General features: G+C 44.1%; 1 protein-coding gene across 1 annotated transcript in view; it reads right to left on the bottom strand.

Moving 5' to 3' along the window:
• Positions 1-234: 234 nt before the first annotated feature.
• Positions 235-27,466, bottom strand: part of LOC110522651 (sorting nexin-17) — a 62,310-nt gene continuing 35,078 nt past the window's right edge. Inside the window, exons 7-15 of the mRNA XM_036976382.1 lie at positions 21,539-21,626; positions 14,082-14,151; positions 11,609-11,701; positions 5,441-5,644; positions 2,566-2,706; positions 2,368-2,445; positions 2,205-2,279; positions 2,017-2,058; positions 235-1,829 (exon numbers count right to left, since the gene is read on the bottom strand). Of these exons, the coding sequence (XP_036832277.1) occupies positions 1,710-1,829; positions 2,017-2,058; positions 2,205-2,279; positions 2,368-2,445; positions 2,566-2,706; positions 5,441-5,644; positions 11,609-11,701; positions 14,082-14,151; positions 21,539-21,626 (911 nt within the window). The 3' untranslated portion in view covers positions 235-1,709. The remainder of the gene's footprint in view (positions 1,830-2,016; positions 2,059-2,204; positions 2,280-2,367; positions 2,446-2,565; positions 2,707-5,440; positions 5,645-11,608; positions 11,702-14,081; positions 14,152-21,538; positions 21,627-27,466) is intronic.

Genomic DNA, 27,466 nt, shown 5'->3' with positions numbered 1-27,466 from the left:
GGAATGTCAGGACACTATGGTAGAATGAAGGAATGTCAGGACGCTCTATGGTAGAATGAAGGAATGTCAGGACTCTCTATGGTAGAATGAAGGACTGTCAGGACACTATGGTAGAATGAAGGAATGTCAGGACTCTCTATGGTAGAATGAAGGAATGTCAGGACTATGGTAGAATGAAGGAATGTCAGGACACTATGGTAGAATGAAGGAATGTCAGGACTATGGTAGAATGAAGGAATGTTAGGACGCTCTATGGTAGAATGTAGGCATGTCAGGACTATGGTAGAATAAAGGAATGTTAGGACGCTCTATGGTAGAATGAAGGAATGTCAGGACTATGGTAGAATGAAGGAATGTTAGGACGCTCTATGGTAGAATGTAGGCATGTCAGGACTATGGTAGAATGAAGGAATGTCAGGACACTATGGTAGAATGAAGGAATGTCAGGACGCTCTATGGTAGAATGAAGGAATGTCAGGACGCTCTATGGTAGAATGAAGGAATGTCAGGACACTATGGTAGAATGAAGGAATGTCAGGACACTATGGTAGAATGAAGGAATGTCAGGACGCTCTACGGTAGAATGAAGGAATGTCAGGATGCTCTATGGTAGAATGAAGGAATGTCAGGATGCTCTATGGTAGAAAGTCATATATGAAGACCAGGGGTTGGAACTGGTTCAGGGAACAGAACAGAAAAATAACTACATTTTCTGAGGAACAGAACCAGAACCGAGAATGGAAGTGATCAATACTGTTCCGGAACAGAACCGTTCTTCTAAAAGCATGGGAACTGGTTGATAACGCTCTTTTACATTCTGGGTATTTTTCAGTCCCACAAAAACAAAAAAAACGCAACAAAGCACCAATGCAAAGCCCTCACTTTATCACTCAGGAAGTAATTCCAGTGTCTGTCTGTGCCTGCCAGCTGAAAACCTTTGCCAGTGTGTTTGTAGGCTACCTGCCCCTCACTCTGAAACATAGTCTACTGTAGCTACTGATGTTACAAGCATGGATTTCTGGAATTTACTATGATCCCTGTCCAGCATTAATTTCTATGACTGTCAGCTAGCTGGACAGAGTGAAGAGACTATAGATGACTGTCAGCTAGCTGGACTGAGTGAAGAGACTATAGATGACTGTCAGCTAGCTGGACAGAGTGAAGAGACTATAGATGACTGTCAGCTAGCTGGACTGAGTGAAGAGACTATAGATGACTGTCAGCTAGCTGTACAGAGTGAAGAGACTATAAATTACTTATTATCAAGCTGGACAGAGTGAAGAGACTATAAATGACTTATCAAGCTGGACAGAGTGAAGAGACTATAGACGTAGGTCCATTATCACTGATACACAGCTTCCACTTGGTTTTAGTCATTTCAACGTCAATTGAGTGTTTCACAGCATGACCCCCGTGGATTAGACTTCAGACTGTAATTTTAGTTCTATTTGTTCTTGATATTTTATTAAGTTGAATACAGGGGGATAGGATTGTAAAACAGGAGGGCAGTGGGTAGTCAGTCATTCTGTACCTGAAACACATAAGATAGATGGCAGTCTTTGTGAAGCTGATACGACAAGACTGATCTTAAGGCAGGCAGCAGACTCCCAGGAAGGGCTACAATCTTACAGAATCAGACAATCCGCTCGGCTCAGCTTGGAATCTTTGCAGATTGCGTTCGACAGGTGGAGGTGGGGAAGGGGTGAATATTACAGGTCATCATCCCCGATCCCCTCGAAGGCATAGTTGCCATGGAAATCGTTGCCGCTGATGTCATTGGCTGAGTTGGAGGCACTGATCCCTCTGAGAGACACAGAGCTCAGCTTAGTCTGAGAGAGAGAGAGAAACAGAGACATCGTGTTAGAGCAACAGTCACTTACACATTTCCATATCGACCCCCAGCCACCTAAAACAGAGACTCAACCATAGAGATCAAATGATTTACTGTTAATTGTGATTCTCTGTGTAATTCTGTGGACTTGACATTTGGGAGATCAAAGCAGAAACATTACTCACTGAGAGTTTGACAATCTGGTCTCGGTTTGGGTCAGGAGAGTCCTGCAGGGGAGAGGAAGGTCACAAATAAGGTGAAACATCAAGTAGAAGATCTTTCCATTAAAAAAAAAACAGCTAAACGTGTTCTCTCCGGGGGTGTACGGTAATCAGTGGCATATATCATAGACCTGTGCAGTCCCCGTTCTCACCAGTAGAGGGGGGGATTTCACAGCTTGCTGACTTTCAGACCGATGCAGGGGGCCACTGTGACGTTTCCTTAGCATCTGAACAAGACATAATGAATACAGGAAGTCAGAACACGGCAGACAAGTTAAGGTGGATCTGTCCCATCACCAAAGACCAAACACGCACCTTCTTGATGCTTCCTCCTGACTTCTTCACCATCAGCTCATCAACCATCGACTGAAGACAGATGCTCATCATGATTGCCTGAAAACACACACACACACACACACCAACTCTAGATATTTCATTCATTAGCGCAGAGGTTAAACTCCTATCGCTTGGGTGACTCCATATTGACCTGGCCTCTAAACCCTAACCTCTGACCTGTGGGCTGGTGATGGTGACCCACTGGAGACGATCTTTGCTCATCAGATACTCGAAGGCCAGCTCCAACTTCACCTCACACTTGGCTGAGGAGCAGGGGCCCGGGGTTGGGGAGGAGGAGCCGTTCACTACCGGGACCTGCTGCGGTTGGGAAAGGAGACAGGGTCACTATGGTTGGACACCACCACCATCATCGTCATCATCATCCCAACTCAAGCAGTCTGTGCAGCTAATGAATGCCTACACTACAGAGAATGTAATGTTAGCTAAAGGACAGAGGGTGTAGCTTCCCTGATTGAAGGTACAATCAGATGCTGTGAGCATAGGACTCGGGTCAAAAGTGCACTACTACATAGGACTCGGGACTCGCCTCCCATAGGACTCGGGACTCGCCTCCCATAGGACTCGGGACTCGCCTCCCATAGGACTCGGGACTCGTCTCCCATTAGTGTACAGTCTTTACTTAAGGGCTCTGCAGTGGGTCGTTTGGGACAGATATACACCGTCTCGTCATCATAGTGCTAGCTCACTAGCCCTACTGTTTATAGGAGTCTCCTTCTGGAAAAACAGTCTGTTTCCACTTCATCCTCAAGCCCCCTGGGTAATGAGATGGAACAAGAGATTCTATTCTAAGTTGAGATGTGTTTTTCAGATGCTTCTCCTAGTAATGTACAGCTGATGCATTAGGATGTTTGGAAATAGTTTGATTGGAGAGGAACACTCATTAAATAGGACTAGGATCCCTGAGGGGGAGTTTAGTAGAACCGTTAACTACTGGTCCGTGTAGTGGGGGGGTGGGATAGAACTAGAACTCCTTGCTGTCCCCAGTCCACCTGACTGTGCTGCTGCTCCAGTTTAAACTGTTCTGCCTTATTATTATTCGACCATGCTGGTCATTTATGAACATTTGAACATCTTGACCATGTTCTGTTATAATCTCCACCCGGCACAGCCAGAAGAGGACTGGCCACCCCTCATAGCCTGGTTCCTCTCTAGGTTTCTTCCTAGGTTTTGGCCTTTCTAGGGAGTTTTTCCTAGCCACCGTGCTTCTACACCTGTATTGCTTGCTCTTTGGGGTTTTAGGCTGGGTTTCTATACAGCACTTTGAGATATCAGCTGATGTACGAAGGGCTATATAAATACATTTGATTTGATTTGAACTAAACCATGTTCCCTGTTACCAACTGGATGCCATTCAGCCACAAGAGCATTAGTGAGGCCGGGCACTGTTGTTGGACGATTAGGCCTGGCTCGTAGTAGGCGTTCCAATTCATCCCAAAGGTGTTCGATGGGGTTGAGGTCAGGGCAGTCAAGTTCTTCCATACCGATCTCAACAAACTATTTCTGTATGGACCTTGCTTTGTGCACAGGGGCATTGTCATGCTGAAACAGGAAAGGGCCTTCCCCGAACTGTTGCCACAAAGTTGGAAGCACAGAATCATCTAGAACGTCATTGTATGCTGTAACATTAAGATTTCCCTTCACTGGAACTAAGGGGCCCAAACCAATGAAACAGCCCCAGACCATTATTCCTCCTCCACCAAACTTTACAGTTGGCACTATGCATTGGGCCAGGTAGCGTTCTCCTGGCATCCGCCAAACCCAGATTTGTCCGTCGGACTGCCAGATGGTGAAAAGCGTGATTCATCACTCCATCACTATTTACACCACTTCAAGATGTTAAGCTTGTGTGCGGCTGTTCGGCCATGGAAACCCATGGATCTAACGATGAGCAGTTTGGAACCTTAAGGAGGTCTTTATAGAGGTTAGAGAGGTTAGAGAGGTCTTTATAGAGGTGCTTTATAGAGGTTAGAGAGGTGCTTTATAGATGTTATAGAGCTGCTTTATAGAGCTGCTTTATAGAGGTTATAGAGCTGCTTTATAGAGGTTATAGAGGTGCTTTATAGAGGTTATAGAGCTGCTGTATAGAGGTTATAGAGCTGCTGTATAGATGTTATAGAGGTGCTTTATAGATGTTATAGAGGTGCTTTATAGAGGTTATAGAGCTGCTTTATAGAGGTTATAGAGCTGCTTTATAGAGCTGCTTTATAGAGCTGCTATATAGAGGTTATAGAGCTGCTTTATAGAGGTTATAGAGCTGCTTTATAGAGGTTATATAGCTGCTATATAGAGGTTATATAGCTGCTATATAGAGGTTATATAGCTGCTATATAGAGGTTATAGAGCGGCTATATAGAGGTTATAGAGCTGCTATATAGAGGTTATAGAGCTGCTTTATAGAGTTGCTTTATAGAGCTGCTTTATAGAGCTGCTTTATAGATGTTATATAGCTGCTATATAGAGGTTATATAGCTGCTATATAGAGGTTATAGAGGTGCTTTATAGAGGTTAGAGAGGTGCTTTATAGAGGTTAGAGAGGTGCTTTATAGAGGTTATAGAGGTACTTTATAGAGGTGTGTGAAGACAGTTAAACTGTAGTCAGGCAATGACCTGTCTTTCGTCCTACATTGGCACTGTACATGTCCCTTCCTGCTTCCTGTACCATACACCTTAGCATGAGCATACAGCTGTCTGGCTGGGTGATAAAGGGGCTCTGTGGGGTTCTGTGTAAGTGGTCAGTTTACCCAGAGGAGAGGAATAGAAGCATGTGTGTGGCACACTACAGGGGGGGGGGGGAGACAAATAGGAGAACCACACTTGTGTTAATGAGAGGGAGGGGAAAGGGGGAGGTGAGAGGTCACACTAACACCAATTCGGTCATAATTTGGATGGATTACAAAACTAATTATGAAATTGGTTCCCCTCCCCTGTAAAACTGACCGTAGAGAACAACTTCCCTCTACTCCAAATTCAGCATTCAGAGGACACTTAAAATAGAGAGTAGAGTAACGTAATTTTGGGGAGGGTTACTTACAGACGAAGTGACCCTCCAGCACCTCATGCGCGTGACCTTGAAGCTCCCCTCCTTCATCTGTTCATTGGGCAGCTTGACCTGGAAGTTAAGCTCGTTGTTGCCTGCAGAGACGATCACGTGACAGCCCTTCTCCGGGAAGTCTGTCACGCACGGGTCAAACTTGATGTAGCCAAAGTACTTCAGCGTCTGACCGAGCCTAATGAACTGGAGAAACAGACAGATATCTTAGCCTAATGAACTGGAGAAACAGGCAGACATCTTAGCCTAATGAACTGGAGAAACAGGCAGACATCTTAGCCTAATGAACTGGAGAAACAGGAAGACATCTTAGCCTAATGAACTGGAGAAACAGGCAGACATCTTAGCCTAATGAACTGGAGAAACAGGCAGACATCTTAGCCTAATGAACTGGAGAAACAGGCAGACATCTTAGCTTAATGAACTGGAGAAACAGACAGACATCTTAGCCTAATGAACTGGAGAAACAGACAGACATCTTAGCCTAATGAGCTGGAGAAATAGACAGAAATCTTAGCTTAATGAACTGGAGAAACAGACAGATATCTTAGCCTAATGAACTGGAGAAACAAACAGATATCTTAGCTTAATGAACTGGAGAAACAGGCAGACATCTTAGCCTAATGAACTGGAGAAACAGACAGACATCTTAGCCTAATGAACTGGAGAAACAGGCAGACATCTTAGCCTAATGAACTGGAGAAACAGGCAGACATCTTAGCCTAATGAGCTGGAGAAACAGGCAGACATCTTAGCCTAATGAGCTGGAGAAACAGGCAGACATCTTAGCCTAATGAGCTGGAGAAACAGGCAGACATCTTAGCCTAATGAGCTGGAGAAACAGGCAGACATCTTAGCCTAATGAGCTGGAGAAACAGGCAGACATCTTAGCCTAATGAACTGGAGAAACAGGCAGACATCTTAGCCTAATGAACTGGAGAAACAGGCAGACATCTTAGCCTAATGAACTGGAGAAACAGGCAGACATCTTAGCCTAATGAACTGGAGAAACAGGCAGACATCTTAGCCTAATGAACTGGAGAAACAGGCAGACATCTTAGCCCAATGAACTGGAGAAACAGGCAGACATCTTAGCCTAATGAACTGGAGAAACAGGCAGAAAGACATTAACTAGCAGAATGAACTGGAGAGACAGGCAGAAAGACATGAACTAGCAGAATGAACTGGAGAGACAGGCAGAAAGACATGAACTAGCAGAATGAACTGGAGAGAGAGAGCAGGCAGAAAGACATGAACTAGCATAATGAACTGGAGAGAGAGAGCAGGCAGAAAGACATGAACTAGCAGAATGAACTGGAGAGACAGGCAGAAAGACATGAACTAGCAGAATGAACTGGAGAGACAGGCAGAAAGACATGAACTAGCAGAATGAACTGGAGAGACAGGCATTGGCTACACCACTGGCAACAACCTTCTACAATAGCTTCATTTTTAATCCAAAATGTCTTCCTAAAGGGAGTATTGGAGATAAAATCGGTTAACTACTAAATTGTGTGACTACCTACAAATTACTATGTAGTTGATTGGAAGCCATTGCTCCACTTTATAACTAATACACAGGAGAGTTTGCCTCCAACCCATTCAACTTCTTCTTCTATAATACTGTCACTCTGCACCAACTTGGTAGAAGAAGGATGGATATAGTTCTAGGAGACAGCCTTGGTAGAAGAAGAAGAAGAGGGATATAGTTCTAGGAGACAGTCTTGGTAGAAGAAGAGGGATATAGTTCTAGGAGACAGTCTTGGTAGAAGAAGAAGAAGAGGGATATAGTTCTAGGAGAGTCTTGGTAGAAGAAGAAGAAGAGGGATATAGTTCTAGGAGACAGCCTTGGTAGAAGAAGAGGGATATAGTTCTAGGAGAGTCTTGGTAGAAGAAGAGGGATATAGTTCTAGGAGACAGTCTTGGTAGAAGAAGAAGAAGAGGGATATAGTTCTAGGAGACAGTCTTGGTAGAAGAAGAAGAAGAGGGGTATAGTTCTAGGAGACAGTCTTGGTAGAAGAAGAAGAAGAGGGATAAAGTTCTAGGAGACAGCCTTGGTAGAAGAAGAAGAGGGATATAGTTCTAGGAGACAGCCTTGATAGAAGAAGAAGAAGAGGGATATAGTTCTAGGAGACAGTCTTGGTAGAAGAAGAGGGATATAGTTCTAGGAGACATTCTTGGTAGAAGAAGAGGGATATAGTTCTAGGAGACAGTCTTGGTAGAAGAAGAGGGATATAGTTCTAGGAGACAGTCTTGGTAGAAGAAGAAGAAGAGGGATATAGTTCTAGGAGACAGTCTTGGTAGAAGAAGAAGAAGAGGGATATAGTTCTAGGAGAGTCTTGGTAGAAGAAGAGGGATATAGTTCTAGGAGACAGTCTTGGTAGAAGAAGAAGAAGAGGGATATAGTTCTAGGAGACAGTCTTGGTAGAAGAAGAAGAAGAGGGATAAAGTTCTAGGAGACAGCCTTGGTAGAAGAAGAAGAAGAGGGATATAGTTCTAGGAGACAGCCTTGATAGAAGAAGAAGAAGAGGGATATAGTTCTAGGAGACAGTCTTGGTAGAAGAAGAGGGATATAGTTCTAGGAGACATTCTTGGTAGAAGAAGAGGGATATAGTTCTAGGAGACAGTCTTGGTAGAAGAAGAGGGATATAGTTCTAGGAGACAGTCTTGGTAGAAGAAGAAGAGGGATATAGTTCTAGGAGACAGTCTTGGTAGAAGAAGAAGAAGAGGGATATAGTTCTAGGAGAGTCTTGGTAGAAGAAGAGGGATATAGTTCTAGGAGACAGTCTTGGTAGAAGAAGAAGAAGAGGGATATAGTTCTAGGAGACAGTCTTGGTAGAAGAAGAAGAAGAGGGATAAAGTTCTAGGAGACAGCCTTGGTAGAAGAAGAAGAAGAGGGATATAGTTCTAGGAGACAGCCTTGATAGAAGAAGAAGAAGAGGGATATAGTTATAGGAGACAGTCTTGGTAGAAGAAGAGGGATATAGTTCTAGGAGACATTCTTGGTAGAAGAAGAAGAAGAGGGATATAGTTCTAGGAGACAGTCTTGGTAGAAGAAGAGGGATATAGTTCTAGGAGACAGTCTTGGTAGAAGAAGAGGGATATAGTTCTAGGAGACAGTCTTGGTAGAAGAAGAAGAAGAAGAGGGATATAGTTCTAGGAGACAGTCTTGGTAGAAGAAGAAGAGGGATATAGTTCTAGGAGAGTCTTGGTAGAAGAAGAAGAAGAAGAGGGATATAGTTCTAGGAGAGTCTTGGTAGAAGAAGAGGGATATAGTTCTAGGAGACAGTCTTGGTAGAAGAAGAAGAAGATGGATATAGTTCTAGGAGAGTCTTGGTAGAAGAAGAGGGATAGTTCTAGGAGACAGTCTTGGTAGAAGAAGAGGGATATAGTTCTAGGAAAGTCTTGGTAGAAGAAGAAGAAGAGGGATATAGTTCTAGGAGACAGCCTTGATAGAAGAAGAAGAAGAGGGATATAGTTATAGGAGACAGTCTTGGTAGAAGAAGAGGGATATAGTTCTAGGAGACATTCTTGGTAGAAGAAGAGGGATATAGTTCTAGGAGACAGTCTTGGTAGAAGAAGAGGGATATAGTTCTAGGAGACAGTCTTGGTAGAAGAAGAAGAAGAAGAAGAGGGATATAGTTCTAGGAGAGTCTTGGTAGAAGAAGAAGAAGAGGGATATAGTTCTAGGAGAGTCTTGGTAGAAGAAGAAGAAGAGGGATATAGTTCTAGGAGAGTCTTGGTAGAAGAAGAGGGATATAGTTCTAGGAGACAGTCTTGGTAGAAGAAGAAGAAGAGGGATATAGTTCTAGGAGAGTCTTGGTAGAAGAAGAGGGATATAGTTCTAGGAGAGTAGAAGAAGAGGGATATAGTTCTAGGAGACAGTCTTGGTAGAAGAAGAAGAAGAGGGATATAGTTCTAGGAGAGTCTTGGTAGAAGAAGAAGAAGAGGGATATAGTTCTAGGAGAGTCTTGGTAGAAGAAGAAGAAGAGGGATATAGTTCTAGGAGAGTCTTGGTAGAAGAAGAAGAAGAAGAGGGATATAGTTATAGGAGAGTCTTGGTAGAAGAAGAAGAAGAGAGATATAGTTCTAGGAGACAGTCTTGGTAGAAGAAGAAGAAGAGGGATATAGTTCTAGGAGACAGTCTTGGTAGAAGAAGAAGAAGAGGGATATAGTTCTAGGAGAGTCTTGGTAGAAGAAGAAGAAGAGGGATATAGTTCTAGGAGAGTCTTGGTAGAAGAAGAAGAAGAGGGATATAGTTCTAGGAGACAGTCTTGGTAGAAGAAGAAGAGGGATATAGTTCTAGGAGACAGTCTTGGTAGAAGAAGAGGGATATAGTTCTAGGAGACAGTCTTGGTAGAAGAAGAAGAGGGATATAGTTCTAGGAGAGTCTTGGTAGTAGAAGAAGAAGAGGGATATAGTTCTAGGAGAGTCTTGGTAGAAGAAGAAGAAGAGGGATATAGTTCTAGGAGAGTCTTGGTAGAAGAAGAAGAAGAGGGATATAGTTCTAGGAGAGTCTTGGTAGAAGAAGAAGAAGAGGGATATAGTTCTAGGAGAGTCTTGGTAGAAGAAGAGGGATATAGTTCTAGGAGACAGTCTTGGTAGAAGAAGAAGAAGAGGGATATAGTTCTAGGAGACAGTCTTGGTAGAAGAAGAAGAAGAGGGATATAGTTCTAGGAGACAGCCTTGGTAGAAGAAGAAGAAGAGGGATATAGTTCTAGGAGACAGTCTTGGTAGAAGAAGAAGAAGAGGGATATAGTTCTAGGAGACAGTCTTGGTAGAAGAAGAAGAAGAGGGATAAAGTTCTAGGAGACAGCCTTGGTAGAAGAAGAATAAGAGGGATATAGTTCTAGGAGACAGCCTTGATAGAAGAAGAAGAAGAGGGATATAGTTATAGGAGACAGTCTTGGTAGAAGAAGAGGGATATAGTTCTAGGAGACATTCTTGGTAGAAGAAGAGGGATATAGTTCTAGGAGACAGTCTTGGTAGAAGAAGAGGGATATAGTTCTAGGAGACAGTCTTGGTAGAAGAAGAGGGATATAGTTCTAGGAGACAGTCTTGGTAGAAGAAGAAGAAGAAGAAGAAGAGGGATATAGTTCTAGGAGACAGTCTTGGTAGAAGAAGAAGAAGAGGGATATAGTTCTAGGAGAGTCTTGGTAGAAGAAGAAGAAGAAGAGGGATATAGTTCTAGGAGAGTCTTGGTAGAAGAAGAGGGATATAGTTCTAGGAGACAGTCTTGGTAGAAGAATAAGAAGATGGATATAGTTCTAGGAGACAGTCTTGGTAGAAGAAGAGGGATAGTTCTAGGAGACAGTCTTGGTAGAAGAAGAGGGATATAGTTCTAGGAGACAGTCTTGGTAGAAGAAGAAGAAGAGGGATATAGTTCTAGGAGACAGTCTTGGTAGAAGAAGAAGAAGAGGGATATAGTTCTAGGAGAGTCTTGGTAGAAGAAGAGGGATATAGTTCTAGGAGACAGTCTTGGTAGAAGAAGAAGAAGAGGGATATAGTTCTAGGAGAGTCTTGGTAGAAGAAGAGGGATAGTTCTAGGAGACAGTCTTGGTAGAAGAAGAGGGATATAGTTCTAGGAAAGTCTTGGTAGAAGAAGAAGAAGAGGGATATAGTTCTAGGAGAGTCTTGGTAGAAGAAGAAGAAGAGGGATATAGTTCTAGGTGAGTCTTGGTAGAAGAAGAAGAAGAGGGATATAGTTCTAGGAGAGTCTTGGTAGAAGAAGAAGAAGAGAGATATAGTTCTAGGAGACAGTCTTGGTAGAAGAAGAAGAAGAGGGATATAGTTCTAGGAGACAGTCTTGGTAGAAGAAGAAGAGGGATATAGTTCTAGGAGACAGTCTTGGTAGAAGAAGAAGAGGGATATAGTTCTAGGAGACAGTCTTGGTAGAAGAAGAAGAAGAGGGATATAGTTCTAGGAGAGTCTTGGTAGAAGAAGAAGAAGAAGAAGAGGGATATAGTTCTAGGAGAGTCTTGGTAGAAGAAGAAGAAGAGGGATATAGTTCTAGGAGACAGTCTTGGTAGAAGAAGAAGAAGAGGGATATAGTTCTAGGAGACAGTCTTGGTAGAAGAAGAGGGATATAGTTCTAGGAGGCAGTCTTGGTAGAAGAAGAGGGATATAGTTCTAGGAGACAGGCTTGCTTACTTCTTTCTTGGATCCTTTCTCCTGCAGTGATTTCAGCTGTCTGTGCTGGTCCTTGTTAACGAGGATCCAGCCTCTATCTATGTCCGACACCGTCTAGGGAGAGGAGAGAGACAAGGATAATCTTTCTGCCCCAAACCCTCCTCATAGAAGCTTCAGATACAACTGTTCCTCAGTTTAAGTCCAAAGTGAACTATTCCACTGTTGAATTAAACACCAAAACACACACATTTGGCAGCTGCATACACACATATACAAGTCAATGACACACACATTGCAGACAATGGCAAACAGACAATTCTCTCTTTCCAATAAAATATTGCATCCTTTGGCCCATAACATTAGCTAAGCCCCCACACAGAGCCAAGACAGCAGCCAGATCAGATGAACCATTTCTGAAATGCTTAGAAACACCCCCATTTTGTTGCTGTATCTGGGTAAGGGGTGTTGCTATAGAAACACCTCCATGTTGCTGCTGTATCTGGGTAGGGGGTGTTGCTATAGAAACACCCCCATGTTGCTGCTGTATCTGGGTAAGGGGTGTTGCTATAGAAACACCCCCATGTTGCTGCTGTATCTGGGTAAGGGGTGTTGCTATAGAAACACCCCCATGTTGCTGCTGTATCTGGGTAGGGGGTGTTGCTATAGAAACACCCCCATGTTGCTGCTGTATCTGGGTAAGGGGTGTTGCTATAGAAACACCCCCATGTTGCTGCTGTATCTGGGTAGGGGGTGTTGCTATAGAAACACCCCCATGTTGCTGCTGTATCTGGGTAAGGGGTGTTGCTATAGAAACACCCCCGTGTTGCTGCTGTATCTGGGTAAGGGGTGTTGCTATAGAAACACCCCCATGTTGCTGCTGTATCTGGGTAAGGGGTGTTGCTATAGAAACACCCCCATGTTGCTGCTGTATCTGGGTAGGGGGTGTTGCTATAGAAACACCCCCATGTTGCTGCTGTATCTGGGTAAGGGGTGTTGCTATAGAAACACCCCCATGTTGCTGCTGTATCTGGGTAGGGGGTGTTGCTATAGAAACACCCCCATGTTGCTGCTGTATCTGGGTAGGGGGTGTTGCTATAGAAACACCCCCATGTTGCTGCTGTATCTGGGTAGGGGGTGTTGCTATAGAAACACCCCCATGTTGCTGCTGTATCTGGGTAGGGGGTGTTGCTATAGAAACACCCCCATGTTGCTGCTGTATCTGGGTAGGGGGTGTTGCTATAGAAACACCCCCATGTTGCTGCTGTATCTGGGTAGGGGGTGTTGCTATAGAAACACCCCCATGTTGCTGCTGTATCTGGGTAAGGGGTGTTGCTATAGAAACACCCCCATGTTGCTGCTGTATCTGGGTAAGGGGTGTTGCTATAGAAACACCCCCATGTTGCTGCTGTATCTGGGCAAGTGGTGTTGCTATAGAAACACCCCCATGTTGCTGCTGTATCTGGGCAAGGGGTGTTGCTATAGAAACACCCCCATGTTGCTGCTGTATCTGGGTAGGGGGTGTTGCTATAGAAACACCCCCATGTTGCTGCTGTATCTGGGTAAGGGGTGTTGCTATAGAAACACCCCCATGTTGCTGCTGTATCTGGGTAAGGGGTGTTGCTATAGAAACACCCCCATGTTGCTGCTGTATCTGGGTAGGGGGTGTTGCTATAGAAACACCCCCATGTTGCTGCTGTATCTGGGTAGGGGGTGTTGCTATAGAAACACCCCCATGTTGCTGCTGTATCTGGGTAGGGGGTGTTGCTATAGAAACACCTCTATGTTGCTGCTGTATCTGGGTAGGGGGTGTTGCTATAGAAACACCCCCGTGTTGCTATAGAAAGACGAGGCTACTTCCCAAATGGAGCCCTATTCCCTACATAGTGCACTACTTTAGGCCAGAGCCCTATTCCCTATATAGTGCACAACTTTAGACCGGGGCCCTATTCCCTATATAAACAGTAGGGTGCCATTTGGGGCATACCAGTAAGAAAATGGGGCTGGGATGATACTAGTATCACGATACCTGTTAGTATTGTGGGAAGGGAACAAAACACAAAGCAGATTTAACTTCTTTAGTAAAACAGTCTTAATGTTGGAAACGAACATCACTATGTTACCATCCAGAGTCACAAGTCGTTATTTTCATACAGCAGAGCCCTATTCCCTATATAGTACACTACTTTAGACCAGGGCCCTATGGGGAAGGGAAACAACGGAGGTGAAAACGTATTTTCATACAGCAGGTTTGTAAAAGGAACAAAGAGTTGTCTGCTGCGTGTTTTTGCCCTGGAAACAAGATGGCGATACTGGTATCATCACAGCCCTAAGAGGAGGAAAGTTTCAGGTATACAAGGAGATTAAATCAGAAATCCTAAAACACAAACCTGATCTTTAGACCCACTTGATCATTCAAAATACCCATATACCCCAAATGAAGGGGGAAGAAAAGCCAGCAGACAACCGGTATGACCTCTGACCTGCGACCCCTCACCTGAGCGTATAGTAGATTTAGTCCCACTCGGTTGTCCATTACATCGCTGTCATACGCCGTGTCCCAGTAACTAGAAAAACAACAAGAGGGAGAGAATACTTGAACCACCAGCAGTCAAGAACTTGAAGCCTGAAAATTCAAAAAAAAAAAAAAAAAAAAAAAAAACACAATTTACAATGGAAGTTAAATTTTAAAAAACAATCATATTTAATTTCAAGCTTTTAATAAAACGTTAATGTGTTGGGAGGAGGGGCTGTTGTATCTTTGTTGGGTATGAAATGTCATGAAGTCTGATCATCGACACCTGCTGGCTTCGTGCCTGGAATGCAGCCAGCCGGCCTGTGTCTGTTCAATCAGCTAAGTGAGTGTACTGACTAAAGGGCTGTGTAGGTAAGAGAGAACACAGCACAACCACAGTGTCTGCTCTGAGTCTTCAATCACAGCATTTATATGGGACGTGTTCCCCTGAATGCTTTGAAAGCTGATTGTTCGGAGAGTTTAAAATTCACATGTAATGCATGTGTGGTGGATGGCCTTGTTCAAATTCATAGAAGCATTGAGTAATATTTTGGGTTCGATTTTGGGATATTCAATAACAAAATGTTGTTGGACATCTTCTTCGGTCAGTTTATGGGAAGGAATCTGACTTAGTGTCCATTAGGAAAAAAAGCATATTAGAGAAGATATCATGATATTCTCATGTTAACCTTATTATCATAGGCTTTTAGGTCCATAAACTGGACTGTTAACATTGCTTATTACGATTGGCTGCAGACAGTAGCCAATGTTCTGTCACTTCCTGAGAAACCTTAGAATGGTTTGTGATGACACGCCTCATTATGACATCATAGAATGCAACTAGGTTCAATACCTTCATTAACTCTAGTTTGTCATTATCGACTGGCTAAGCAATCAAGCAATAGTTTTTTTTATTTTTTATTAATAATTTAATACTAATAAGTAGCAGGAGTGATTAAGGTATTGCAAAAACAACCACAGGTGCTGTTGGAGGGGAGGTGCTAAGTGGCATAAAAAGGTATTTGTGGCAATAGTTTTTCATTTTCAATAGGTTTTATAGTGTATCAGACTCATTCTATATCACTAGGTTTTATAGTGTCTATCAGACTCATTCTATATCACTAGGTTTTATAGTGTCTATCAGACTCATTCTATATCACTAGGTTTTATAGTGTCTATCAGACTCATTCTATATCACTAGGTTTTATAGTGTCCATCAGACTCATTCTATATCACTAGGTTTTATAGCGTTGTGTATCAGACTCATTCTATATCACTAGGTTTTATAGTGTCTATCAGACTCATTCTATATCACTAGGTTTTATAGTGTATCAGACTCATTCTATATCACTAGGTTTTATAGCGTTGTGTGTCAGACTAATCTTTCTTGCCATTTAAAACAGTGGTTCTGAGCACCTGTGATTAGATGGCTCTCCTCCTGATCTTGGTTCTGATTGGTGGAGGTCTGGCAGCACCCCTCTGGAACAGAGGTAGGGGGGAGGAGACTGCTAACCTGGAGCTGATTTCTGACCCTCATCTTGTTAAGGACCACATCAGCCTTTTTGACGATTATGGCGTGAGGCCTGTGTACCCTCGTCTGCCGCCCTACCTCCTCCCTTACATACCTATCCTGGAGGACGAATACTACTAGAACCACACTGACCAGCTGAGGATTTACAGTGAAACTCAACATCTCCACTCGAAGTCCTCCCGACTTCTGTAGGACATAGGTCTACTGTATTTTGACTGGTATGCCTTAAAAACAGCGCTGGTTGTGGAGTAGAAAATAAAGGTGCAGAAAACGAACACGTGACACGTGTGTTATTCCCTTTGCTGAATAAAATTAACTCACACAGTCAAGTTTGGACACACCTACTCATTCAAGAGTTTTATTTTTATTTATTTTTAAAACTATTTTCTAGACGGTAGAATAATAGTGAGGACATCAAAAACTATGAACACAGATGGAATCAAGTTTTAAACGAATCTAAATATATTTTAGATTCTTCAAAGTAGCCACCCTTTGTCCTGATGACAGCTCACACATAATATACATTTATACTGACACTACACACCTACACACCCACTTACACACTGCTGCTACTGTTTATCTCATATCCTGTTGCCTAGTCACCTTACCCTTATACCTCCATCCTTACCACTATACATATCTACCTCCATCACTCCAGTATCCCTGTACATTGTTAATATGGTACTGAACTGACCCTGTATATAGTATGGCATTGAACTGACCATCTATAAAGCACCGTACATTCTTGTGTGTTTTTGTTCTACCTTGTTATTTTTAGTGCTACATTGATATTGATTAATACATTGTTGGATATGGAGTTGGCAAGAAAGGCATTTCACTATACCTGTGCACTTGACATTAATACTTCAGACTTAATCCACCTGCGATTCAACTGTAATCTGGCCAGTTTAACACCCCTTAATACAACTGTAATCTGGCCAGTTTAACACCCCTTAATACAACTGTAATCTGACCAGTTTAAACACCCCTTAATACAACTGTAATCTGACCAGTTTAACACCCCTTAATTCAACTGTAATCTGACCAGTTTAACACAACTGTAATCTGACCAGTTTAACACCCCTTAATACAACTGTAATCTGACGAGTTTAACACCCCTTAATTCAACTGTAATCTGACCAGTTTAACACCCCTTAATACAACTGTAATCTGACCAGTTTAAACACCCCTTAATACAACTGTAATCTGACCAGTTTAACACCCCTTAATTCAACTGTAATCTGACCATTTTAACACCCCTTAATACAACTGTAATCTGACGAGTTTAACACCCCTTAATTCAACTGTAATCTGACCAGTTTAACACCCCTTAATACAACTGTAATCTGACCAGTTTAACACCCCATAATCTGTAATCCAACCAGTTTAAACACTCCATAATCTGTAATCCAACCAGTTTAACACCCCATAATCTCCCTGGAACCTAACTAGTGAATGAGGATGAAGCCAGGGATATTTAAGGGGAGCAATTAGAAGTTGTTTATAAAACAGAGGATTAACTCTGGCCGCATGAGCAATTCATAGACCCCAGCAGGGGGAGAGAAGAGGGAGAATAAGAAGGGGATGGAGGAGAGGAAGAAGAGGGGAGAGGGATTCGTCTCTACTAACCACTGCATATTTCTACTTATTTGACCTGGCAAGTAAGTCTCCGTCTTCAACCAAACAGAACATTATGCTTTCATTATAATCCAGTTGTTGATCTGGGGGTTAGTGTTTCAGACTCCCTGGGTTGATGCTGCTAGTTCTGTTGCTCACCGTTCTCCATCTGCTTCCTGAATGACCGCTGCTAGTTCTGTTGATCACCGTTCTCCATCTGCGTCCTAAATGACCGCTGCTAGTTCTGTTGCTCACCGTTCTCCATCTGCTTCCTAAATGACCGCTGCTAGTTCGGTTACTCACCGTTCTCCATCTGCTTCCTAAATGACTGCTGCTAGTTCTGTTGCTCACCGTTCTCCATCTGCTTCCTAAATGACCGCTGCTAGTTCTGTTGCTCACCGTTCTCCATCTGCTTCCTAAATGACCGCTGCTAGTTCGGTTACTCACCGTTCTCCATCTGCTTCCTAAATGACCGCTGCTAGTTCTGTTGCTCACCGTTCTCCATCTGCTTCCTAAATGACCGCTGCTAGTTCTGTTGCTCACCGTTCTCCATCTGCTTCCTAAATGACCGCTGCTAGTTCGGTTACTCACCGTTCTCCATCTGCTTCCTAAATGACTACTGCTAGTTCTGTTACTCACCGTTCTCCATCTGCTTCCTAAATGACCGCTGCTAGTTCGGTTACTCACCGTTCTCCATCTGCTTCCTAAATGACTACTGCTAGTTCTGTTACTCACCGTTCTCCATCTGCTTCCTAAATGACCGCTGCTAGTTCGGTTACTCACCGTTCTCCATCTGCTTCCTAAATGACCGCTGCTAGTTCTGTTGCTCACCGTTCTCCATCTGCTTCCTAAATGACCGCTGCTAGTTCGGTTACTCACCGTTCTCCATCTGCTTCCTAAATGACTACTGCTAGTTCTGTTACTCACCGTTCTCCATCTGCTTCCTAAATGACCGCTGCTAGTTCTGTTGCTCACCGTTCTCCATCTGCTTCCTAAATGACCGCTGCTAGTTCGGTTACTCACCGTTCTCCATCTGCTTCCTAAATGACCGCTGCTAGTTCTGTTGCTCACCGTTCTCCATCTGCTTCCTAAATGACCGCTGCTAGTTCTGTTGCTCACCGTTCTCCATCTGCTTCCTAAATGACCGCTGCTAGTTCGGTTACTCACCGTTCTCCATCTGCTTCCTAAATGACTGCTGCTAGTTCTGTTACTCACCGTTCTCCATCTGCTTCCTAAATGACCGCTGCTAGTTCTGTTGCTCACCGTTCTCCATCTGCTTCCTAAATGACCGCTGCTAGTTCTGTTGCTCACCGTTCTCCATCTGCTTCCTAAATGACCGCTGCTAGTTCGGTTACTCACCGTTCTCCATCTGCTTCCTAAATGACTACTGCTAGTTCTGTTACTCACCGTTCTCCATCTGCTTCCTAAATGACCGCTGCTAGTTCGGTTACTCACCGTTCTCCATCTGCTTCCTAAATGACCGCTGCTAGTTCTGTTGCTCACCGTTCTCCATCTGCTTCCTAAATGACCGCTGCTAGTTCGGTTACTCACCGTTCTCCATCTGCTTCCTAAATGACTACTGCTAGTTCTGTTACTCACCGTTCTCCATCTGCTTCCTAAATGACCGCTGCTAGTTCTGTTGCTCACCGTTCTCCATCTGCTTCCTAAATGACCGCTGCTAGTTCGGTTACTCACCGTTCTCCATCTGCTTCCTAAATGACCGCTGCTAGTTCTGTTGCTCACCGTTCTCCATCTGCTTCCTAAATGACCGCTGCTAGTTCTGTTGCTCACCGTTCTCCATCTGCTTCCTAAATGACCGCTGCTAGTTCGGTTACTCACCGTTCTCCATCTGCTTCCTAAATGACTACTGCTAGTTCTGTTACTCACCGTTCTCCATCTGCTTCCTAAATGACCGCTGCTAGTTCTGTTGCTCACCGTTCTCCATCTGCTTCCTAAATGACCGCTGCTAGTTCTGTTGCTCACCGTTCTCCATCTGCTTCCTAAATGACCGCTGCTAGTTCGGTTACTCACCGTTCTCCATCTGCTTCCTAAATGACTACTGCTAGTTCTGTTACTCACCGTTCTCCATCTGCTTCCTAAATGACCGCTGCTAGTTCTGTTGCTCACCGTTCTCCATCTGTGTCCTAAAAGGTACCCTATTCTCTATATAGTGCACTGTTTTTGACCAGGACCAATAGGGCTCTATATATCGAATAAGTTGCCATTCACACTCAGCCCTTCTGACCTACTTGTAACAGAGACTAAGACTTTCCTTGAGGGAGACAGGAGGGGGTGAAACAACAACATCCTGTCTAGTTTATCCCTTTCTGTTCTGGAGGGGGAGGTGACGAGGAAGAGAGAGGGGTAGAAAGAACGGTGTAGACTTTACTGTGAAAAACTTGCCTACGATGCAGAGATTAAAAGAACAATACAAAATGTAATAGTAACACAAGAGGAATAAATAAAACCACAGGAATGGAGCTATATACAGAAAGTACCAGATCAATGTGCAGAGCTACATACAGGAAGTACCAGATCAATGTGCAGAGCTACATACAGGAAGTACTAGGTCAATGTGCAGAGCTATATACAGAAAGTACCAGATCAATGTGCAGAGCTACATACAGGAAGTACCAGATCAATGTGCAGAGCTACATACAGGAAGTACTAGATCAATGTGCAGAGCTATATACAGGAAGTACCATATCAATGTGCAGAGCTACATACAGGAAGTACCAGATCAATGTGCAGAGCTACATACAGGAAGTACTAGATCAATGTGCAGAGCTATATACAGGAAGTACCATATCAATGTGCAGCGCTACATACAGGAAGTACCAGATCAATGTGCAGAGCTACATACAGGAAGTACCAGATCAATGTGCAGAGCTACATACAGGAAGTACCAGATCAATGTGCAGAGCTACATACAGGAAGTATCAGATCAATGTGCAGAGCTACATACAGGAAGTACCAGATCAATGTGCAGAGCTATATACAGGAAGTACCAGATCAATGTGCAGAGCTATATACAGGAAGTACCAGATCAATGTGCAGAGCTACATACAGGAAGTACCATATCAATGTGCAGAGCTACATACAGGAAGTACCATATCAATGTGCAGAGCTACATACAGGAAGTACCAGATCAATGTGCAGAGCTATAAGCTATTTGAGGTAGATATGTACATGAAGGCAGGATAAAGTGACTAGGCATCAGGATAGATGATAATAAGGTATTTGAGGTAGATATGTACATGAAGGCAGGGTAAAGTGACTAGGCATCAGGATAGATAATAATAAGGTATTTGAGGTAGATATGTACATGAAGGCAGGGTAAAGTGACTAGGCATCAGGATAGATAATAATAAGGTATTTGAGGTAGATATGTACATGAAGGCAGGGTAAAGTCACTAGACATCAGGATAGATAATAATAAGGTATTTGAGGTAGATATGTACATGAAGGCAGGGTAAAGAGACTAGACATCAGGATAGATAATAATCAGAGTAAAACAAAGAACAGAGTAGCAGCAGCATATGGTGAGTGAAAGTGTCTGTGTTGTGTCATTATGCATGTTATGAGTGTGCATAGTGATGAGTCAGGAGAGAGAGAGAAAGAAAGAGCGTGCGAGAGAGAGAGAACGAGAGAGCCAAAGCGAGAGGGGGGGGGGGGAGATCAAAGAGAAGCAGAGAGAGAGAGGAAGTTGACATAAGACAGGTGCTAAAAGTCGAGGAGGGAGAGAAGTTATCAGGTCTCAGACTGCAGACAGAAACCTCACGTCACTAACACACATGGTAGCCAGAGGACCAGACTTCCTTGAAGTATTTTTTTGTTTTGTTGCTCATGATAAAAACTCTTCGCTCTTCCATCAATCTGTTATATTTTTCTCTCTGTACCAGATGGCTTCACTTTATATAAACCAGCTGGACTCATACTGGGACAACTCAGGATACCCAAGTGTCTGGGGAGGTCACCAGTACAGTACTGGTGACATCTCTCGGTAAGGTTTGTGGTATAGTCAAAACAGTTTCACGAGATCATCTATGGGAAGAGATTATGTAGCTAGATTAGAGAATCCAGACTTGTCGACACTTGGAAGCAGAGAAACCTTGTAACAGTTGCTTCTTCCTAAAAAGAGCCGAGTGGTTGGCATTTGTTGAGTATCTTTGCTGCATTTAATTGCCAGCCATTCAATTCAAGTGACTGTGGTTCTGATTGGAGCTGCATATCTAGACAAGTAGTTAGAACATGACAATCAACATGTAGAGAGGTAGAGGAGTAGAGATACCTTTTCCGCAGGATGATGTGGAACTCTGAGCTTCGTAAGCTGGTGACTGATACGTACGGTAACTCAAACTCCTGCAGCTTCCTCACAACTGGAGAGAAAATGAGAGAGAGACAGACAGACAGAGAGAGAGATGAGGACAGTCCATCTGGACAGAACCCAGCAGGGTCCATCTGGACAGAACCCAGCAGGGTCCATCTGAAGAACCACCACTAACTGTTATAGGCCTATTTCTATTGCGACCTGTTTATCAAAAGTGTTGGAAAAACGTGTCCATAATCAACTGACTGGCTTTCTTGATGTCTGTAGTATTCTCTCTGGTTTCCGCTCAGGTTATGAATGTGTCACTGCAACCTTAAAAAGGTCCTCAATGATGTCACCATTCCCCTTGATTCTAAGTAATGTTGTTCTGCTATTTTTATTGACTTGGCCAAAGCTTTTGATACGGTAGACCATTCCATTCTTGTGGGCCGGCTAAGGAGTATTGGTGTCTGAGGGGTCTTTGGCCTGGTTTGCTAACTACCTCTCTCAAAGAGTGTAGTGCATAAAGTCAGAACATCTGCTGTCTCAGCCACTGCCTGACACCAAGGAAGTACCCCAAGGCTCGATCCTAGGCCCCACGTGCTGGCACCTCCCCGGATTTTGTGTTAAATGCTCTATAACGAAGCTTTCATAGTGTCCAACAAGCTTTATCTACCTTTAACCCTGTTCTTAACACCTCCAAAACAAAGGTCATGTGGTTTGGTAAGAAGAATGCCCCTCTCCCCACAGGTGTGATTACCTCATACAAGTACTTGGGAGTATGGCTAGATGGTACACTGTCCTTCTCTCAGCACATATCAAAGCTACAGGCTAAAGTTAAATCTAGACTTGGTTTCCTCTATCGTAATCGCTCCTCTTTCACCCCAGCTGCCAAACTAACCCTGATTCAGATGACCATCCTGCTAGATTACGGAGACGTAATTTATAGATCGGCAGGTAAGGGTGCTCTCGAGCAGCTAGAGCTGCAACAAACAGTCAAACTGGACAGTTTTATCCCCATCTCTTCATTCAAAGACTCAAATCATGGACACTGACAGTTGTGGCTGCTTTGTGTGATGTATTGTTGTTGTCTCTACCTTCTTGCCCTTTGTGCTGTTGTTGCTGTGTTGTCATGTGTTTCTCCCATGTTGTGTTGTCTTTGGTCTCTCTTTATGTAGTGTTGTGGTGTCTCTTGAAGTGCGTTTGTCCTACTTTTTATTTCATCCCCCGCATGAGGCCTTCTGGTAGGCCGTCAATGTAAATAAGAAATTGTTCTTAACTGACTTGTCTAGCTCAATAAAAGGTTAACACTAGAGCAAGAGCCCGTCAACAACAGGAGACACTAGAGAGCAAGAGTGGGTTTTCGACTCAGTGGGTTTTGTCCAACATGTCTCTGGACCCACTCACTGTCACAGTCATACGCTGGACCTAGTTTTGTCCCATGGAATAAATGTTGTGGATCTTAATGTTTTTCCTCATAATCCTGGACTATCGGACCACCATTTTATTATGTTTGCAATTGCAACAAATAATCTGCTCAGACCCCAACCAAGGATCATCAAAAGTCGTGCTATAAATTCACAGACAACACAAAGATTCCTTGATGTCCTTCCAGATTCCCTCTGTCTACCCAAGGACGCCAGAGGACAAAAATCAGTTAACCACCTAACTGAGGAACTCAACTTAACCTTGCGCAATACCCTAGATGCAGTTGCACCCCTAAAAACTAAAAACATTTCTCATAAGAAACTAGCTCCCTGGTACACAGAAAATACCCGAGCTCTGAAGCAAGCTTCCAGAAAATTGGAACGGAAATGGCGCCACACCAAACTGGAAGTCTTCCGACTAGCTTGGAAAGACTGTGCAGTACTGTGCAGTACTGTGCAGTACCGAAGAGCCCTTACTGCTGCTCGATCATCCTATTTTTCTAACTTAATTGAGGAAAATAAGAACAATCTGAAATTCCTTTTTGATACTGTCGCAAAGCTAACTAAAAAGCAGCATTCCCCAAGAGAGGATGACTTTCACTTTAGCAGTGATAAATTCATGAACTTCTTTGAGGAAAAGATTATGATTATTAGAAAGCAAATTACGGACTCCTCCTTAAATCTGCGTATTCCTTCAAAGCTCAGTTGTCCTGAGTCTGCACAACTCTGCCAGGACCTAGGATCAAGAGAGACGCTCAAGTGTTTTAGTACTATATCTCTTGACACAATGATGAAAATAATCATGGCCTCTAAACCTTCAAGCTGCATACTGGACCCTATTCCAACTAAACTACTGAAAGAGCTGCTTCCTGTGCTTGGCCCTCCTATGTTGAACATAATAAACGGCTCTCTATCCACCGGATGTGTACCAAACTCACTAAAAGTGGCAGTAATAAAGCCTCTCTTGAAAAAGCCAAACCTTGACCCAGAAAATATAAAAAACTATCGGCCTATATCGAATCTTCCATTCCTCTCAAAAATTTTAGAAAAGGCTGTTGCGCAACAACTCACTGCCTTCCTGAAGACAAACAATGTATACGAAATGCTTCAGTATGGTTTTAGACCCCATCATAGCACTGAGACGGCACTTGTGAAGGTGGTAAATGACATTTTAATGGCATCGGACCGAGGCTCTGCATCTGTCCTCGTGCTCCTAGACCTTAGTGCTGCTTTTGATACCATCGATCACCACATTCTTTTGGAGAGATTGGAAACCCAAATTGGTCTACACGGACAAGTTCTGGCCTGGTTTAGATCTTATCTGTCGGAAAGATATCAGTTTGTCTCTGTGAATGGTTTGTCCTCTGACAAATCAACTGTAAATTTCGGTGTTCCTCAAGGTTCCGTTTTAGGACCACTATTGTTTTCACTATATATTTTACCTCTTGGGGATGTTATTCGAAAACATAATGTTAACTTTCACTGCTATGCGGATGACACACAGCTGTACATTTCAATTAAACATGGTGAAGCCCCAAAATTGCCCTTGCTAGAAGAATGTGTTTCAGACATAAGGAAGTGGATGGCTGCAAACTTTCTACTTTTAAACTCGGACAAAACAGAGATGCTTGTTCTAGGTCCCAAGAAACAAAGAGATCTTCTGTTGAATCTGACAATTAATCTTAATGGTTGTACAGTCGTCTCAAATAAAACTGTGAAGGACCTCGGCGTAACTCTGGACCCTGATCTCTCTTTTGAAGAACATATCAAGACCATTTCAAGGACAGCTTTTTTCCATCTACGTAACATTGCAAAAATCAGAAACTTTCTGTCCAAAAATGATGCAGAAAAATTAATCCATGCTTTTGTCACTTCCAGGTTAGACTACTGCAATGCTCTAGTTTCCGGCTACCCGGATAAAGCACTAAATAAACTTCAGTTAGTGCTAAATACGGCTGCTAGAATCCTGACTAGAACCAAAACATTTGATCATATTACTCCAGTGCTAGCCTCTCTACACTGGCTTCCTGTCAAAGCAAGGGCTGATTTCAAGGTTTTACTGCTAACCTACAAAGCATTACATGGGCTTGCTCCTACCTATCTCTCTGATTTGGTCCTGCCGTACATACCTACACGTACGCTACGGTCACAAGACGCAGGCCTCCTAATTGTCCCTAGAATTTTTAAGCAAACAGCTGGAGGCAGGGCTTTCTCCTATAGAGCTCCATTTTTATGGAACGGTCTGCCTACCCATGTCAGAGACGCAAACTCGGTCTCAACCTTTAAGTCTCTACTGAAGACTCATCTCTTCAGTGGGTCATATGATTGAGTGTAGTCTGGCCCAGGAGTGGGAGGGTGAACGGAAAGGCTCTGGAGCAACGAACCGCCCTTGCTGTCTCTGCCAGGCCGGTTCCCCTCTTTCCACTGGGATTCTCTGCCTCTAACCCTATTACAGGGGCTGAGTCACTGGCTTTACTGGGGCTCTCTCATGCCGTCCCTGGAGGGGGTGCGTCACCTGAGTGGGTTGAGTCACTGATGTGGTCATCCTGTCTGGGTTGGCGCCCCCCCCCCCCCCCCCCCTTGGGTTGTGCCGTGGCGGAGGTCTTTGTGGGCTATACTCAGCCTTGTCTCAGGATGGTAAGTTGGTGGTTGAAGATATCCCTCTAGTGGTGTGGGGGCTGTGCTTTGGCAAAGTGGGTGGGGTTATATCCTTCCTGTTTGGCCCTGTCCGGGGGTGTCCTCGGAGTGGGCCACAGTGTCTCCTGACCCCTCCTGTCTCAGCCTCCAGTATTTATGCTGCAGTAGTTTATGTGTCGGGGGGCTAGGGTCAGTTTGTTATATCTGGAGTACTTCTGTCCTATTCGGTGTCCTGTGTGAATCTAAGTGTGCGTTCTCTAATTCTCTCCTTCTCTCTTTCTCTCTCTCGGAGGACCTGAGCCCTAGGACCATGCCCCAGGACTACCTGACATGATGACTCCTTGCTGTCCCCAGTCCACCTGGCTGTGCTGCTGCTCCAGTTTCAACTGTTCTGCCTTATTATTATTCGACCATGCTGGTCATCTATGAACATTTGAACATCTTGGCCATGTTCTGTTATAATCTCCACCCGGCACAGCCAGAAGAGGACTGGCCACCCCACATAGCCTGGTTCCTCTCTAGGTTTCTTCCTAGGTTTTGGCCTTTCTAGGGAGTTTTTCCTAGCCACCGTGCTTCTACACCTGCATTGCTTGCTGTTTGGGGTTTTAGGCTGGGTTTCTGTACAGCACTTTGAGATATCAGCTGATGTACGAAGGGCTATATAAATAAATTTGATTTGATTTGATTTGAAGAGCCCGTCAACAACAGGAGACACTAGAGAGCCCGTCAACAACAGGAGACACTAGAGAGGAAGAGCCCGTCAACAACAGGAGACACTAGAGAGGAAGAGCCCGTCAACAACAGGAGACACTAGAGAGCAAGAGCCCGTCAACAACAGGAGACACTAGAGAGGAAGAGCCCGTCAACAACAGGAGACACTAGAGAGCAAGAGCCCGTCAACAACAGGAGACACTAGAGAGCAAGAGCCCGTCAACAACAGGAGACACTAGAGTAAGAGCCCGTCAACAACAGGAGACACTAGAGAGACCGTCAACAACAGGAGACACTAGAGAGACCGTCAACAACAGGAGACACTAGAGAGACCGTCAACAACAGGAGACACTAGAGAGACCGTCAACAACAGGAGACACTAGAGAGACCGTCAACAACAGGAGACACTAGAGAGCAAGAGCCCGTCAACAACAGGAGACACTAGAGAGCAAGAGCCCTTCAACAACAGGAGACACTAGAGAGACCGTCGTCAACAACAGGAGACACTAGAGAGACCGTCGTCAACAACAGGAGACACTAGAGAGACCGCCGTCAACAACAGGAGACACTAGAGAGCGAGAGACCGTCAACAACAGGAGACACTAGAGAGACCGCCCGTCAACAACAGGAGACACCAGAGCAAGAGCCCGTCAACAACAGGAGACACTAGAGAGACCACCGTCAACAACAGGAGACACAAGAGAGACCGTCAACAACAGGAGACACTAGAGAGCGAGAGACCGTCAACAACAGGAGACACTAGAGAGACCGCCCGTCAACAACAGGAGACACTAGAGCAAGAGCCCGTCAACAACAGGAGACACTAGAGAGACCGCCGTCAACAACAGGAGACACTAGAGAGACCGTCAACAACAGGAGACACTAGAGAGCGAGAGACCGTCAACAACAGGAGACACTAGAGAGACCGCCGTCAACAACAGGAGACACTAGAGAGACCGTCAACAACAGGAGACACTAGAGAGCGAGAGACCGTCAACAACAGGAGACACTAGAGAGACCGCCCGTCAACAACAGGAGACACCAGAGCAAGAGCCCGTCAACAAAAGGAGACACTAGAGAGACCGCCGTCAACAACAGGAGACACTAGAGAGCGAGAGCCCGTCAACAACAGGAG

Source organism: Oncorhynchus mykiss, chromosome 4 (genome assembly GCF_013265735.2).
Source record: "Oncorhynchus mykiss isolate Arlee chromosome 4, USDA_OmykA_1.1, whole genome shotgun sequence".
In the NCBI taxonomy this organism is placed as follows: domain Eukaryota; kingdom Metazoa; phylum Chordata; class Actinopteri; order Salmoniformes; family Salmonidae; genus Oncorhynchus; species Oncorhynchus mykiss.
Note: the sequence above shows the minus strand (reverse complement) of the source record. Positions and strands in the feature narration are given on the sequence as shown.